General features: G+C 31.6%; 4 protein-coding genes across 5 annotated transcripts; 3 read left to right on the top strand and 1 right to left on the bottom strand.

The window, feature by feature from the left end:
• Positions 1 to 6,530: 6,530 nt before the first annotated feature.
• Positions 6,531 to 7,706, top strand: LOC108565387. The gene is made up of 4 exons (XM_017924817.1): positions 6,531 to 6,886; positions 6,949 to 7,111; positions 7,176 to 7,370; positions 7,432 to 7,706. Exons 1-4 carry the CDS (start codon positions 6,751 to 6,753, stop codon positions 7,697 to 7,699), a joined length of 762 nt encoding a protein of 253 aa, XP_017780306.1. The 5' UTR covers positions 6,531 to 6,750; the 3' UTR covers positions 7,700 to 7,706.
• A 1,576-nt stretch (positions 7,707 to 9,282) lies between these two features.
• Positions 9,283 to 10,237, top strand: LOC108565516 (DNA repair protein XRCC2). 2 transcript variants are annotated; one of them, XM_017925036.1, is made up of 2 exons: positions 9,283 to 9,375; positions 9,443 to 10,237. In XM_017925036.1, the coding sequence occupies exon 2, from the start codon at positions 9,475 to 9,477 to the stop codon at positions 10,201 to 10,203; it is 729 nt and encodes a 242-aa protein (XP_017780525.1). In that variant the 5' UTR covers positions 9,283 to 9,375; positions 9,443 to 9,474; the 3' UTR covers positions 10,204 to 10,237. The 2 variants fall into 2 exon arrangements, with proteins under 2 accessions (XP_017780525.1, XP_017780516.1); XM_017925027.1 differs by having other exon boundaries at positions 9,283 to 9,385.
• An 84-nt stretch (positions 10,238 to 10,321) lies between these two features.
• Positions 10,322 to 13,407, top strand: LOC108565496 (cell division cycle 7-related protein kinase-like). The gene is made up of 9 exons (XM_017925004.1): positions 10,322 to 10,445; positions 10,501 to 10,575; positions 10,654 to 10,876; positions 11,093 to 11,186; positions 11,240 to 11,382; positions 11,447 to 11,546; positions 11,596 to 11,935; positions 12,888 to 13,037; positions 13,105 to 13,407. Exons 1-9 carry the CDS (start codon positions 10,406 to 10,408, stop codon positions 13,392 to 13,394), a joined length of 1,455 nt encoding a protein of 484 aa, XP_017780493.1. The 5' UTR covers positions 10,322 to 10,405; the 3' UTR covers positions 13,395 to 13,407.
• Position 13,408: 1 nt separating this feature from the next.
• LOC108565505 lies at positions 13,409 to 15,672 on the bottom strand. The gene is made up of 5 exons (XM_017925015.1): positions 15,457 to 15,672; positions 14,804 to 15,405; positions 13,808 to 14,073; positions 13,569 to 13,755; positions 13,409 to 13,503 (listed from the first exon to the last, which is right to left on the bottom strand). Exons 1-5 carry the CDS (start codon positions 15,544 to 15,546, stop codon positions 13,410 to 13,412), a joined length of 1,239 nt encoding a protein of 412 aa, XP_017780504.1. The 5' UTR covers positions 15,547 to 15,672; the 3' UTR covers position 13,409.
• Between the last annotated feature and the right edge of the window lie 421 nt (positions 15,673 to 16,093).

The raw sequence follows: 16,093 nt of genomic DNA, 5'->3' as shown, positions 1-16,093 counted from the left end.
AAGTGCTTTAAAATCACTAAATTTACGAAAAAAAAAAACAAAAAAAAAGGAATAAAAATAATAATAATTATCCATTTACTTGTTACATCAAATATGAAACTTAGCATGAATTATAATTATACTTGTTGAATTTTCTTGTGGAAAACCTTTTTATTATTACTCTATATATCTATGTATATGTATATTGATCGGTGATTGTTTTCGGTTCCGTTCTTCGGTTGTTTATTGTTTTGTTTGGAATTTAAAAATGAAAGGCGGCAAAGATAATTATGTTGAAAAAATAATAATAAGAGTTTATTATATGAAGAAGAAAAAAAAAACAATTTGTACCACGGTTATTTCTGTGATATGAACGGCGATGGTAGAAAGATCACGGATCCGGCGGAGGTCTGTGCGTTCTGTTTCCGTTTCTCGTTGTTTCCGGTTTCCGTTTCATTCTCTCTCTTCAGTATCACCGAAGGCGGGCGCGCGCGCTCATTTAAACCACAAAACATGTAAAGAACGTCATATTTTCTATACGTACGTACATTTTATATATGTAAGAACCGTTTTTTTTTTTAACTATATTGGTCAACATAAGCAATACTATATAACTCTTCCCGATTCTTCGAGAAACATTGTACAAACTGACGGAAAAAAAATAACACCAGCAAAAAAAAAGTAAGATCAACAACAACAGCATTTCCTTGTGTCTTATAATTAACTACTAGTTCTCGCTGAATTAGGTCTTCTTTCATATGGAGCTAACGATTAATGTTATACAGATTTTTGTATAAAAAAGAAACCGTTCATTGTAATTTTACGTTGTTTTACTCTATTTTAGATTTTTTAAAACTGACAATTTGGCGTCTAAATACATATATATATAATTCACTTGTAATGGTTTTCCACCTTATTTAAGTTATAAATATAAGATTTAATATTCTCCCTCTCTCTCTCTCTATCTATCTCTATTTCTCTCTCTGTCTCTATTTACATTCAGTCATGCAAAAGTCCTTTCTCACTGGAGGACGATTCGAAACATGCAAATACACCTGTGATTACTGTTTCGAAATTGATCGTTTCTATATTAAACTGATCAGGACAATCATCACCAAATTTAAATAATATAAAATTGCACGTTAATAAATTAATATTATTAATACTTTGCTGATTAAACTAGAATTTCACAAAAAAAATTATTTAAAAAAAATACATTTATTCAATAATATTGTTTAGAAATTGATTTACATTAAGTTTTTTTTTATATTTTTTTAAAGTTTTATATATAAAGAAAGATAAAATTAATTTCAAAAATAATATTAAAATTCGTAATTTTTTAATCAAATTTATTAATTTCACTTAATTAAATTAAATTATTTCTTATTAAATAAAAATAGGTTAGATGCAGTTAAAGAATTATTGACTAGATTTTCTTTAAAACTTGGTTTAATATAAAAATGATCAAATTTGGATAACAAAAATAAACATTCGCATCATTCATCAAAGTAACTTAAAGTGACGTAATATATAGATTTAAACGAATGCAATAATCTAATTTGGCATAGAATATTGAAAATTACCATGACAACCGATAGTCTTTTAATTATCTAGATGAAGAAAAGATAAAGAAGAACAGACTCAGGAATCGTCTCAGACTTAAAAAAAAACAAAACAAACAAACAAAACAAAAGAATTCAGAAATGTCGAGTAGCAATCAAGAATCGGGGGGCATCATATGTTTTGGAAATGAATTACATAATGATTATAATTTGAAGAAGGACAATGAAACAAAAATAACATTAAGAAGCCTTTACATGTTTTCATGTTTAAATCAACGTTTCATGCAGAAATTAATGTTAAACTTTTTGCATTTGAAAATACCAAAAAGAATAAAAGGAGTAGGAAAATAAAGAAATAAACAAAAAAAACACAATTAAATAAATAAGGAGAATATTTTCTGTTGCGTTTTGTTGTTGTTGTTGTGAAGGGGTAAGAAAATCCCCCGAGTTGAGTTTCTATCTTTGGTTTGTTGCGAGCGTTGTTGTGACTGGCGTCCCGGGCAACTGCCGTCCCGTGATCTCATACTGAAAAAGTGGTTTTGTTGTGGATGAGTTATCGTTTCGATTTTTTGAACAGAAGGCAGAAAACGGGACGCCGCCGTAGATTTTCTAATTGACGAAAAAAGAAGAAGAAGAGATGCCTTATATTATAAATGAAAACATAATAATAATAATTATAAAATAATAATAATATAGTATATGGTATGAAGATGGGAGGAGGAGAACAGTTAGATGAAATTGAAGAGCGATCTTTGGAAAACAAAATAATCGAAAAACAACAACAAAATAAAAAACAAATACGCGCGTTTATAGCAGTTGCAATCGTTGAAGGAAGTGGATGGAAAGCTACCTTTGGCTGTAAATATTAAAGTGTAAGGGATGATCGGGGCATCGCGGGGTGCGAGCATTTGTAAATAAAGCCCATCGGTGCTTCGATTCGTTCTCGTTGAACAAAAAGAAGAAACAACTGCCTAGTTAGGAATAATAACAATATGTATTATCTCTTCTCTCTCTCTTTATCTACTTAACACAAAAACACATACAAAAGAAGAAGAAAAAAAATAACACTTGGAGAAAAAAAAAGTGTGGAGTGGAATGTGTCTTCTTTTTTTTTTATTTGAAAATCTTCATTAGCCATAATTACATATATATATATATATTATATATACCCCAAAAAAAAATGTGAAATTGTATTATTATTATTACTAATCTCTGCCAATTGAACAAAATGCGGGTCTTATCTATACTCTACAGTAGCTTAGATGGAGGAAAGGAGGGCATCGAAATCTACCAAAAAACAAAATTTAAAAAATGTGGGAGATTAAAGACGGGGCGAGCAAAAGGTTGTTTTTTCAGTTTTTTTCTCTATCTTCATTTTTTTTTTTTCATTTTTCTTAAATTTTGTTTGTAAGCATGTGTGTGTGTGCGTGTAAATCTCGTGTCCGTGTGGCTTTCGCAGAGAAGACGTCGAATTGCAATTAGTTTGAATAAAAATGAAATAACTGAATGTACGTTTTTCATTTGTTCTTAATTTGTTTCTAATATCAAAAAAAAAACAATTACGAGAGGAAAAATATAAAGTATGCTGTGTTCCCTACCGTTACGTGTAGCCTCGTCACTTTTATAAATATATTTAAAAAAAAAATATTAATTATTATTATAATAATGGGTAAATTTGATGAATTGTATATTACGAGTTATAAAGTCCAAATTTTTGATAAAAATGAGCGATAATTTCGGCGCGTTGTACATATTTATATACATATTGGTAACGATGGATGAGCTATATACTTATATACATACTTATATTTTAAAGTCTAGAACTTGTTGAATACATGCTGAACCATCCGTATTTCAAGAATGATGCTGCGTTACAAGTATACTTAATAATTAAATTAAATATTTAAATGAGGAGGAGAAATTATATAAATATTAACACACACACAAAAAAAAACTATAAAAACCCTGTTGATCAGTTAAAATTATAAAGTATTATCTTGTTATATAAATATATACATCTATATATTTAATGATAATTTAGGCAAAGCATAATTCTTCTATAGTTAATTAAGATCGAACAGCAGCATTTTTGAAGTTGGTTAAAGTATGTACAAAAGCAATTTAAAAACAAATCGATGATAATGATGATGATTATTAATATTATTGTTGTTATCTGATGGTACGAAAAGGATATTATTGTTTATTGAGTGGAGACAACAAGCAACACAATGAATGGATTCGATGAAATCATACAATCTATGATACAACAAATTCTGTTTGTCTTTTTTTTCGTATTATGTTATTGGTTTTATATATTTATGTAATGATTATTCTTGAAATATCAGTTAGGAATTTGCATTTAGTGTTTAAATAATATTATCATCGCTTTAAAGCCCACTTCCTTTCTTTTCTTTTTTTTTATTAAGGAAAAAAAAACGACAAGGAAACTCGTAAAATAAATTATATTATAACTAAAAAAAACGAAAACACAACCCCCCCAATGCATTTCATTCTTTACTCACGCACTTCTCTTCTGATCATCAACTTTATTTTCACGCATCTCGGATGTAGTGCTTCTTAGGTTTTCAATGCACACACGGTAAGTATGTTTCTATTGATGATATTTAGTTGTAATAAATTAATTGCGTATTTCTGTAATGTTTCCATTCATGAAGTGAGATTTGATATTTCATAATTGAATGAGTATTTTGGTCCAATAACTTGAACATCATTTAGTTATAGATCTAAATGTTTGAATCAAATGATATTATGGATGCTATCTAAAAGCTAAAAATAACACTTAATTTAACAATTGGTCAAATGCCATTTTTGTTAGAAGAAATTATATATTAAATTATATAATCAGTACATGAACTGCTGTACTCTGTTATAATGTTTGCTTAAATTTTTAACTAATTAAGTCGCTCTACCCACGATTCCGTGGGCGCCGGTTCGAATCCTGGTCAAATCAGGTTCACCATATAGACCTTCAGCCATGTCGATGATGGACAATGACAGTGTTAAGGATAGCAGTAGATTCACAGTGAAAGGAAATAGTGGAATCGTAGAGCATCAATGAAGTTAACCTACAAGACGGCAGCCAACCAACAAATTACAGAAGAATATAATGGTAAATCTTACATTGGGAAGTTTACCAAAAAAACAAATATCTACCGCCATTAGATTTAATTAATGTTTGCAGGAATAAGATTGTAAATTAAATATACTATGACATACAAAAAAAACTTGATAATATAGTGCCCAAAAGTCGGTTAAGTATCATTTTTGTAAGAAGAAATTTAATTCAATATTCAGTACATAAACTGCTGTATTCTGTTACAATTTTTGCTTAAAAATTTGGCTCAATATATTGATAATATAGGGACCAAAAGTCACTACACCATTTTAAAATGGAATAGTTTTTTCAATTTGTAATAATTCATATTTATGCTTTTATAAACAACAAACTTGCTTATTCCTTCATTTGTCTTTACGGATGTTGATTTCAATTGCTGAATGGTTCGAGAATGTTTATGGTATATAGAAAAATGTGCCTTAAGAGTTCAATTAGTTCGTGAAGAGTATGGCCGGTGCACCATCTTGTTACAACCATACTTCTGGTATGTTGGTTGTCTGACCCAAAAAATGACAAGATTATGGTATAGTGACTTTTGATCCAAGTTTTCAAGACTTAAATAGGTAATTTTAGTATAAGAATTAGATGAACTATATCGTATTACGTTGTTTATAAACTGATTTTAGAATTTTTCTGATATAAATAATTAGTATTTTTATATAACTAAAAGTACTTCTATATAGTAATGATCATTAAATTTCAAGAAGATTTGGGAGGTCGTTGAATGCAAGAACAAATAATTTGAAGCATCACAAAATATTTATGAAAAGATATGAGTAATAAGATTTAATGTTCTTAAGTGCAATTCTAAGTATTGTACAAATGATCAAAACATTCGTTATGGCTTCAGTTTCGATACAGGATTTGAACTAGATATTTCTATTGAAAACTATATACAGTCAATACCTCAGTTAACGTTGCCTCTTATAACGAATCTTCATTATAACAAAGTCTGAAATTTAACATAAAAACATATGTACTTTTAATATGGGTTATCAAGTAAAACAATCAACAAAAACAATTTTCAAGAAATTTGGTGCTTCGAGACATCCTACCGATCTTATCACGTTGTACACATGCATTTCTGTCAATGTTGTGTTGCTTCTAACAAACACGACTTCCCTGATTCAATGGTTGAGTTAGCAAATCTTGTTTGCAACGATGACAAAGAAAATGAAAACGAATTTAAAGAAGTTCTTTACAAAAAAAATGTTAATATTTAAAGGTTTTATTTTCCTGTTTTTGTTAAGTGTTAATTGCAATTAAAAAGAAAAGAGCACAAAAAATCAACTTTTGGACTTATATTTTAAACATTAATATTTTTCATTTTACATACTGAAGTTGACTGAATATTTAAGAGAACTTTTCTATGTTTAATATAAGGTTTTTATTTTTTTTACGAAGTAATCAAGTTATGCCAGTACACTCTTTGTACAAGATAAAGTTTTATATATCTATATATAATATAGTAGTAGCAACTTTTATTATTAGACTTCCTCTAGTTTCCATCTTAACTAAATCTTTGCCTCAAGGTACAACAGTCGTCTATCTTATGTAAATTCACGTTCATGTTAACCTCAATCAATCTAACCTAACTATATTATTATAGCTAAACCATCTTCATTTTACTAGACTATCATCCTACTACCTTCATAGTTACTAAAGCTAAAGCAATATTTCTATATTAAATAAGGTGACAAACAGCTACAGATTAAATAGTCGGTGCTTTTTTAATCCGTTATAAGTGCATAGCTTAAAATAGATTCGTTGCAACTAGTTACTTGAACACGATTCTAAACATGTTAAGAAATATTTTAATGTTTTTTTTTAAGTTTATATGTACTATAGCCACAATGCGAAGATTAGTGCATAGGTATGCATACGAATTATAAGCGTTTACATAGGTTGGTATAGAAATATGTGGAAGTTGGTATCGTTGCAACGGTAACATAGCGGTAATGCAATGCAACTTTGCCAAACTCTTCCGTTGCAATGCAATACCGTTGATTCCTGACATAATCCTTCGTTTTGTTTGGTTATGTAAATCGTATTGGATATTTTTGGTTTTTTAACATGAACATCGACGACAATTTGGCGTCTCTTTTGCAAGATTATCCAGCAATATGGGATAAGAGAAACGCAGGCTTCAAGGATAATTCGAAGAAGGAATACGCCTTCAAGGAACTAGCTTCCATCTTAAACACAACAGGTATATATGGAATATTGAATTATTTAAATTATTATTTAATTGATTATTTTCATAACTTTCAGTTGATGTTGTTGCTGCTCGATACAAAGCTTTAAGAGAGAAATACAGAAAAGAAAAACTAAAGTTGGATGTCTCCACAAGAAATGGAAGTGGTCACATGCATTATCGACAGTGGCACCTGATGCCTTCATTAAAGTTTTTGGATGATGTTCAAACTAAGAGAAAGTATTTAATTTTACACTCTCCAGTTTAAATTGCAAATTATTTATATTATTTGTATTCGGTTCAGAACAGTTGCATCGATTACAAAGAGCATTATGGAAAAATCTAGCACTGCAATGGCAATGCCAACTGTTAAGCAGGAACACGACGACGATGATGAATATGCAGACTCTGATATGCTGGATATGCCTGAATCACCTACCCAACTGTCACCTATGATGGTGCCAACGGCGTACGAATCGCGGACGTCCTCCAGCGAAAAGTATTTTCTTAGCGACAGACGCATTCTCACACTCATGACTTAATGCTGTATTTGTTTGCAGTTTGCATTTGCCAGATGCAATCATGGAAAATAAAGGTGCAAAAGATGGGCAAGATGATATAACTGCAATCATGGCAAGACTTGCTGCTGCAGCGGAAACAACTGCAGCCAAAGTGCGGCACGTTAAACCGGCAATTGACAATGAAGTTAATACCTTTACGAAATACGTGGAGCAGTGTCTCCATAACATCTCCGAAGAATACGTGGACGATGCGATTCGAGATATATACAATGTGTTGTACAAGTATAAAAAGTTACATAAGAAATGAAAATATCATAATTTATTAAACAAATTACAATTAGCATTTAGAATTTTATATAATATTAAACAAAAAGGCATTTTCCAATAGAAATTCTCGATTATCGAATTGGATGCGTTTCACGAAATTAATTCGTTTAGCGATACTTCATTTTCAAAAGTAAGACAATAGTATGACCAGATACATTTCTTCCTAAAGAAATTTTAAAACATGCTAGTTTAAAGTTGTTTGCGCTTCATTTGATAATGCTATATAGAGTGTTATTAGATTTAACACTAATCAGTTAACAATAGTACTTCATCCAAAATGAGGATTATTTTCAATAGAAGATAAAAAAAATATCATTTAAGTACCTTTTCTGAAATCTTTAGATGTTAATATATTTTCGGCAGGAAATTCTTTATTATCTCTAAATCTCTCACTGAAAGAACATCTTTTTGATTGCTTACATCCTCTTCTTCAACATTTTCGAGGTGGATAACTATATTTCTAATTTCTTGGATGTTATTCTCTTCTAGTACAACTTCTGGTCATATTTTTTTTGTGAAACTGCGGACCAAGCTTCATTATCAGAGATAAAGTTGACCGAAGCATGTCTACTTCAATTATTACGATCGATCTAACGAACTAACAAAAAGATTTGTCGATAAGCTTCAATAAGAGTAATATTTTGGAATTCTGGTAAATTATAACAATTTCATTTTTGAAGTTATTTCTTTATCTCTTTTCTTTCCTCCGTTTACTTCCATCTACATTTAGCAGGCGCAAGTTAAAATGTGGTGTGCGAGCTAAGTTGCATACTTGTGCACTCTTCAAAGTTGAAGGAACACAACTGCAAATGTGAAATAAGCCGGTGGCAATCGCAAGCCCGACAACCGAAATCCCGGCTGGCTCAAAATCCCGACAGTGTCTTTTTATGGTAATCGGGATTTCAAGCGTCGAGATTCTAATACAGCCGGGATTCTAATACAACCGGTTGTCGGGCTTGCGATATAGACCCAAAATACGTATACGTGCACTGATTATCCGGAGTCAGTTCCAAAATCAGAGGAAATATGATTGGGTAATTATGTTGCAATTAAAATCCATCATAATTCATTATTTTGCCTTTAATTTCAGATGATGAAAATGACGGAGGACTGCGAGCAAACTGATTAACACACATTGGATATTAATTCTTTTAATTAATACCCAAAGGAGGTTGTTCTCCACAAAAAAAAAGCAGAAAAAAAGACTGAAGACCAAGAATTATTATTTAGTTTATTTTTATATATAAATTATATATTTTTATGTTTATAAATTACAATTATTTATTTTGCTGATATAGGTTGAGAGATGAAAGGAGATTATTTTAATACATATAAACAATAATTGATATAAATCTCTTTATTAAAAAAAAAGTCACGAAGACACCACAAATGTAAAGTGAGAATTAAGTAAAGAATAAAACAATTGCTTTTTTTTTGCTTCCGCCTGATACAAAACAATTGTTAAAGTTATACTTCGCTCTCCATCCATGTACTGCAAGTAGCATCAATGCAAAATATAAACACATTTGTATCTTGACATTAAACAGTTCGTATAAATTTTTTCAAATTTTTATTTTGCGAATTTAATTTATTAACTCGGCACTGAGGTATGCTGAGGTACCCCTGATAGTTTTGCAGAAATCAAAGCCTACTAAAGTATTTAAACGTTAGACAACTAGTTATTATTGCTACGTTTTCGTTATTAAATCAATTTGTGTTGTAGTTTGTCTGTAAGTCCTAATAAATAATAAGAGAATGGATTCAGCAAAAATCGAAACGGGATGCCAGTTATTTAAGAGAATAGAGAAGAGACCAAATTTAGGTTATATGAAATTCCTCGGGGATCAACCGAATCCAAGAGATTTCATTCAGATAACCGGTGAAGCCGGCTCAGGAAAAACCCTGCTCATCACCGACCTAATAGCACAATGCATTTTACCGAAATCTTTAAATTACAACGGTTCCTGCGCGATCTTCATCAACACCGATCACCATTTCAGTGTGCTCAAGCTCTATGCACTAATGAAAGAATGCCTGAAAGATACTGATGTTGACATAAATGAAGTGATCGAGGAAAGTTTGAGCAGGTTGATCATCATGAACTGTTACAGCAACGAGCAGCTGAAGATAACTATTATGAATCTGGAGAAGATCTTGAACGAAAACGTTCTGATCAACTTCGTCGCTGTGGACAGCTTAAGCGCGTACTTTTGGTGCGATCAAGAAGACGTTAAACATTTTAACACTGCTTCGTATTACGTTAGGGGTTTGACGATGTCTTTGAGAAATGTTTACGGAAATAGAAACGTGATGACGGCTTTCACGGATAATCTGGAGAATCCTTTGAACGCCGGAGTGGAATATACGATGTTCTTGAAGAAAGGCGATGCGGGAAAACACGAAATGACCATTCACAATTCGAAAATTGGCACCGATTTCATCAGACATTACAATATCGGCAATTGCGTAGAATTCGTCGACTGATGTTGTGGTTGCATAATAAATGTTGACTAACTGACATTCTTGTTTTCATTCGTGATCGTTGTAAGCGTATTTGCACATTTCTAATTTTTTTTTTGTACACAAAGAAATTTTAACTTAACCTATTATCCTATACATAAACATTGACATTATTATTTAAGTATTTATTGAGTGTATATTTAAGTAGAAAATTCAATCCCAAGAGATGCCTCCAATGTGTTCCCCAGTTAAAAACAAAAGCAGTGGTAATATATTAAGTAGGCTGCAATAACAAATTAATAAATGTTCTTTAATCAACAGATGAAGCAAAGCCTATTCAAGGTCTTTACTTCAGGGCTAGAAATGAATCTGCTACAGAATCCAGTGATAGTGATGGTAAGTGTCAATGTTGCATATTAATAAATCATCGTTACTATATACATCATATAATAATTGCATATGTTCTTTTTCTAGAATCGTATAAGGATGAAATTGACAAGATGATGGATGACTTTCCAGCATTTGATAAATATTTTAATCTGGTTGGTCAGGTTGGTGGTGGCACATTCAGCACTGTTTATGAAGCTGCACTGAAAAGTGATCCATTGAGACGTCGCAGGTTTGCTGTTAAACACATTGTGCCCACTTGTCATCCAGACAGGACCAAATTTGAATTGAAATGCCTCAAGGAAATTGGGTAATTAATATACAATTTTAATCATTGATTAGAAGTAACTTTTAGGCATAAAATTCTACTATTAATCCTATTGATCTAATATTTGTATGGAAACAAATACTTACAAATATCAATATTACTCTTATAGAATCTCCTTTGAACTATAGTGTAAAGTTTTAGTCAGTGTTATAGAATACTTGGCAATTTATTTATTTTATATTTGTGTTTTTTTTACAGTGGAAAAGATAACGTTGCTGGAATAGACTTATGTTTGAGACATGAAAATAATGTTTTATTTGTGATGCCTTACCAACCCCATGACTTATTTGTCGTAAGTATTCAAAACGAACGATAATATCCTAAAACATCATATACATTTTGTAGGATTATGTTAGACTCATGGATCTTGAAGAAATTGTTAGTTATATGAAAAATTTACTAGTCGCCTTAGCCCGAGTTCACAAATTTAAAGTAATACACAGAGATATAAAGCCAAGCAATTTCTTATACGATAGAAAAACAAGACGGTTAGTGTTATTATGAGCTGTATCATAAACATATATATTAAATCACGAATGAATAATATTGTAGGTGTTTATTGGTTGATTTTGGTTTAGCACAGCAACAGGAAGATGCTGGTGCTAAGAAAAAATCGGAAAAGTCTTCGAAGAAACGAGATCCACTGTCTCCAGTAAGTTCGAATAATGTTATAATGATATTTGTTGTAATCCTTGAGATAGTCTAATGGACAGGTAACTGATGGAAAAGCGACAGATAAAAGGCCCGAAGGGCAGCAGGTCAATTTAGCGAAGTCTTCCTCAAATTCAGTCACAACTAAACCGGGCGTTTCCCTCGCCAAAGAGAACTTTATGAACTCCCGGAAGAGCATAACATGCATCAACTTCGAGCAAACACCAGATGCAATGCGAAGATCGAGAACAACGGATGCGTGCAAATGTTACGGAAAGCCCAGGCTATGCACTGCTTGTCCGCTGGACAACCCAATGCACGCGTCCAGGGCTGGAACTCCTGGATTCAGACCGCCCGAAGTACTCTTGAAGTATGCTCATCAAACGACAGGTAAACATTTGAAACTAACTGAATCAGATTGTACACAAATAACAAAAAAAATACAAAAGAAAGAGCAACCAACGTCGCGGATAAAACTTGCGAGTGGTGCCTGGTAATCTTAACTTTAACAATCTTGCATACCAGAAGTTTCGGCCATAAGATTATTATCTATTTCTTTACATTGATACTATGATTTGCATTAAATAACTTTATATTATTATTCAGTTCTTCCACTTTCGGACAAATTTGTTTAGTCACTTCTGTATAAAGGTTTTTACTCGTTTGCGAACAATTTTTTGATATAACTTCAGAACTACTGGCTACACATTTCTTTAAAAAAATTCTTACGAGCTTAGCGTCAGAATTATTATCTATTTCTTTACAATTTTAAAACATTACTAGTTATTATTTTTACCGCGTAATTCATTGAAAATTCTAAAATAAACTTTAGACGACTTTAGACACGTCTTTTTATGTCAAAGGGTTAAGAACTTTCTTACTAAAATTGAAGATGCAAGTGCTAAAATATGTGCGTTTCTAAGTGAACGAAAACTTTCGATAAGATAATATAAAATTATGTTTTTAAATCTGTTCTGTTTGTTACTTCATTTTAATTTCGGACACACAGTCTGCATCAAATAAGTTTAGTTTTCCAACACCAATAAATGTGCTTGGAAATTGTAATGAAATTTTTGAAGAAAACTTGAAAAAAAACAGTTGGAAATTTGTTGGAAACGAATGGTAATATTTATTATATAACATATAGAGAAAGGAATCTTTCCTTCTATCAAAACCTAAAAACAAACAATAATCGTATAAAAGTACATGCATAATACTAAATAACTTATATTAATATATTTACAGTTTCAGCGTCATAATCAAGATTTTATATAAAAGTTGTCATCGATTTATTATTTTATATGTACAACTAAATATGATCAATATATATTTTTTTATACAGCTGTGGATATTTGGGCGGCAGGAACAATTCTACTATCCATCCTCAGCGGCAGCGGGAATTTCTTTTCGAGTCCAAATGATATAGCCGCACTGGTTGAACTGGTAACCATATTCGGTTACGACAACTTGAAAAAGACGAGTCAAATGTTTGGTAAATTTATATTAAACCGATATAAATGAAATTGAAAATAACTTAAAGATTAAACCAATAATTTCAGGTCGATACTTTCTGTGCAGCGAAAATAGACCGCAACTGGATCTTCGGAAAATCTGTTGCATATTACGCAACAGAGGGACTAAACTAAATAAAGTACTATCAGGAAAGAAATGTGCAGATTGCGATCAATATAAGCGTGTCTGTTTATGCATCGGCGTGCCTTTGGACGAGGAGATCAAAGACGAGTTCCCAGAGGCCGCTTACCATTTGCTCCAAAGGCTCCTAGACGTGAATCCAGAAACTAGAATAACCGCCGAACAGGCACTGAAACATGAGTTTTTCGAAGTTTAAAAAGTATCGTCTTCGTCATTTCTCCTCGTCGTTATTATCGGAGGCGATGTGACTATCATCCGAATCCTCGCTGACTACTTTGTTCGCATCCCATTCGGTATCCGCGAATCTGAAACAAATTGATAACATTACAACAATAAATCGACAATTTAAAAAAATATGATATGGCCTTACTTTTGGAAAGTTACGTTCAGTTTGTTATCACCGAGTTTCTTGTTATTCCTTAACTTCTCTTCCAATGCGGGATCGCTCAGTGCCGGATCAATGGAATCTCCCAGGAAGGACTCAAAATGTATAAGGGCGAGGTCCTGCTTTCGTTTACGCTGAATCAAATTACCCAGATGCTCGAAGTTGAACTGCACTGAAAACAAAGAATAGTTACGAACTGAAAATGCGCGTGAAGAACTGCTTACCTTCTCTGGAAATCGCCGATTCAGATAATTTTAATTTCAGGGTGGCGTTTTCCTCGACGCACGACCGCACGCACTTGTTTACCTCGTCGAAGGTTGGAAAAACGATTTTCTTCCTGCATTTGAATTTCTTGTTGATGGCATGATTGATTTCGGGATGTTTCGAACTTCCGTAATCCAATCGGGCGTAATATAAGCGACCACTGTGCGGATCGCTTTCCTCCAATTCCATTATTTTCGCGTAGACATTAGTTGCGCGTTCCTTGTATCTGTAAATATATGTTTCCTATTAATTTAAATTACAACAACAAAAAATTGACGAATTCGTTAATTATTTAATCATTTGATATGAAATGTATTAAAAAAAAAACAACAAAAATTTAATGAATATTATTATTTTTTTAGACTGAGATATCGTGAATCTACATCATATATATTGTTATCAATTATTGATTAATTGACATTAGGAGAATACAAAATATTCAAGTCTTTGTCAATTTAAATGAATGCCTTTTAATTAATTTGTATACGTGCATACAATACTAACATTAATAATTGTTGTATTACATTTATATTTGAAATAGAATAATTAAAATAAACTTATATATCAAAACTATATTCCTTTAAGAATATTTTAATATGCTACACATTTGATTGGTCGCAATTAAACATTTAATTTTACTTAGTTTAAGTCTTTTTCTTTTAAACCTCCAGGCAGTAGAGTGGTCAAGCACAATTTCACCAGCTTAGTTTAAGTCAATCAATAATTATTATATAAAAATCATTTATATACATAAATTGTTTTTGCAATACCACAAAATACAGTTTCACTTTATGCTGTCGAGTCTCTTTTTGTGGTTTTAAAGTCCTCGATTAGTCCGGTTTCAAATAGGCAGAACTGATTAACTACATTAATCGAGGTATTGCTGTCTATATACACCTGACAGTTAAACAAATTCACAATATCTAAAATTGAACTTCTAATAATTGGTTTCTTACCTTTGCAATTGTGTATATTTTGAAGTATTTTCGTCTAAAACATTATCATCCTCATCACACATTTCCTCTAGTTTTTGTATCTTTTCACTTAACTTCCTCAAAATTCTGTCCAATTTTTTGACATTCTCATTATCTATCCCTTTACTGTTCTGCTGATTAACAAGATGTTTGTAAGCATCGTAAAAATACCTTATGCCATGCTGTGGTTGTTTCAACAAATTAGCTGTATACTCTTCAATAATGTTTTTAAATTCATCACTGCTACTGAAGTCCCCTGCCCTTTTGAATACCTTATAAAGCAATATAATTTTACTCTTCGCTTTGGCAATTATAGATTCAGCTTTTATTGTTCCTATGCAATTGTCAATAAACTGTTTAAAAAAAGCAGGGATTTCGTCAGAGTCTACCTCATTCAATGGTTCAACACATGCTACTGTTGGTAGAGTATCTTCTGATTTTTCTGTGGAAACTGGTGGATCACTTGATACCTCTTTCGAGGCTCCCGGCACCAACTCAACAGTTTTTACAACCTCTGTTTTAACATCTTCATCGTCTGAAAGTTGTATAATTTCAGTAACTGCTGCAGGGTCTATTTTTATTTTCTAAAAATGAATATTGTTAAGAATATCAATTTTGATCATTAATTTTCTTACTTTAGCTAAGGGTTCCTCAACTTTTATTACTCCGTTTTCTTTGTCTCCTTCTTCATCCGAAGATGATATAGCAATAATATCAACATTCATTATATTCTCAGTTCACTATGCACATGGATACACCGATAAACAATCATAACCAAAGTTCACTTATTTTTGAAAATCTCTTATGTTGTGGTTAGGACGCATATAACGCCATGTAATTCAAGTGGTGGTCATTCCAACTAATCCAAATGAAAAAAATATAATTTCTGTAATCGTATTTCTTATTTAAAATAATAATATTTATTGCTTTATCTATGTAGTTACGTTTTTTTATTCAGTTATGTATATTTATGTACTATGTCATAAACTTACTGTTTGTAAGTCCGGGAATTTGAAAAATTTCAAAATATACTCATCTTATCACACTTTATCATGATACAAATTGGTGGCAATCGCAAGCCCGACAACCGAAATCCCGTCTATCGAAATCCCGATGTTCGAAATCCCGACGTTCGAAATCTCGACTATGTCAAAATCCTGACTACCATAATCCCGACAATAAAAATCCCGACTATATCGAAATCCCGACTACCATAATCCCGACAATCAAAGTCCCGACTATATTGAAATCTCGACAATCTAAAACTTAATA

This window comes from Nicrophorus vespilloides, unplaced genomic scaffold (assembly GCF_001412225.1).
Source record: "Nicrophorus vespilloides isolate i.1.1-1 unplaced genomic scaffold, Nicve_v1.0, whole genome shotgun sequence".
NCBI lineage: Eukaryota > Metazoa > Arthropoda > Insecta > Coleoptera > Silphidae > Nicrophorus > Nicrophorus vespilloides.
This window is presented reverse-complemented; position numbering and strand designations above follow the sequence as displayed.

Bases quoted from the DNA above. Each gene is read 5' to 3' on its own strand.
- LOC108565505 (XM_017925015.1), bottom strand. From the start codon at position 15,546: ATGAATGTTGATATTATTGCTATATCATCTTCGGATGAAGAAGGAGAC. The intron at 13,756-13,807 runs GTAAGCAGTTCT...CTTTGTTTTCAG, and splicing joins ATCGGCGATTTCCAGAGAAG to TGCAGTTCAACTTCGAGCAT. The intron at 13,504-13,568 runs GTAAGGCCATAT...AATTTGTTTCAG, and splicing joins CTGAACGTAACTTTCCAAAA to ATTCGCGGATACCGAATGGG.
- LOC108565516 (XM_017925036.1), top strand. From the start codon at position 9,475: ATGGATTCAGCAAAAATCGAAACGGGATGCCAGTTATTTAAGAGAATA.
- LOC108565496 (XM_017925004.1), top strand. From the start codon at position 10,406: ATGCCTCCAATGTGTTCCCCAGTTAAAAACAAAAGCAGTG. The intron at 11,187-11,239 runs GTAAGTATTCAA...TACATTTTGTAG, and splicing joins AACCCCATGACTTATTTGTC to GATTATGTTAGACTCATGGA. The intron at 13,038-13,104 runs GTAAATTTATAT...CAATAATTTCAG, and splicing joins AAAGACGAGTCAAATGTTTG to GTCGATACTTTCTGTGCAGC.
- LOC108565387 (XM_017924817.1), top strand. From the start codon at position 6,751: ATGAACATCGACGACAATTTGGCGTCTCTTTTGCAAGATTATCCAGCA. The intron at 7,112-7,175 runs GTATTTAATTTT...TATTCGGTTCAG, and splicing joins GATGTTCAAACTAAGAGAAA to AACAGTTGCATCGATTACAA. The intron at 7,371-7,431 runs GTATTTTCTTAG...ATTTGTTTGCAG, and splicing joins CGGACGTCCTCCAGCGAAAA to TTTGCATTTGCCAGATGCAA.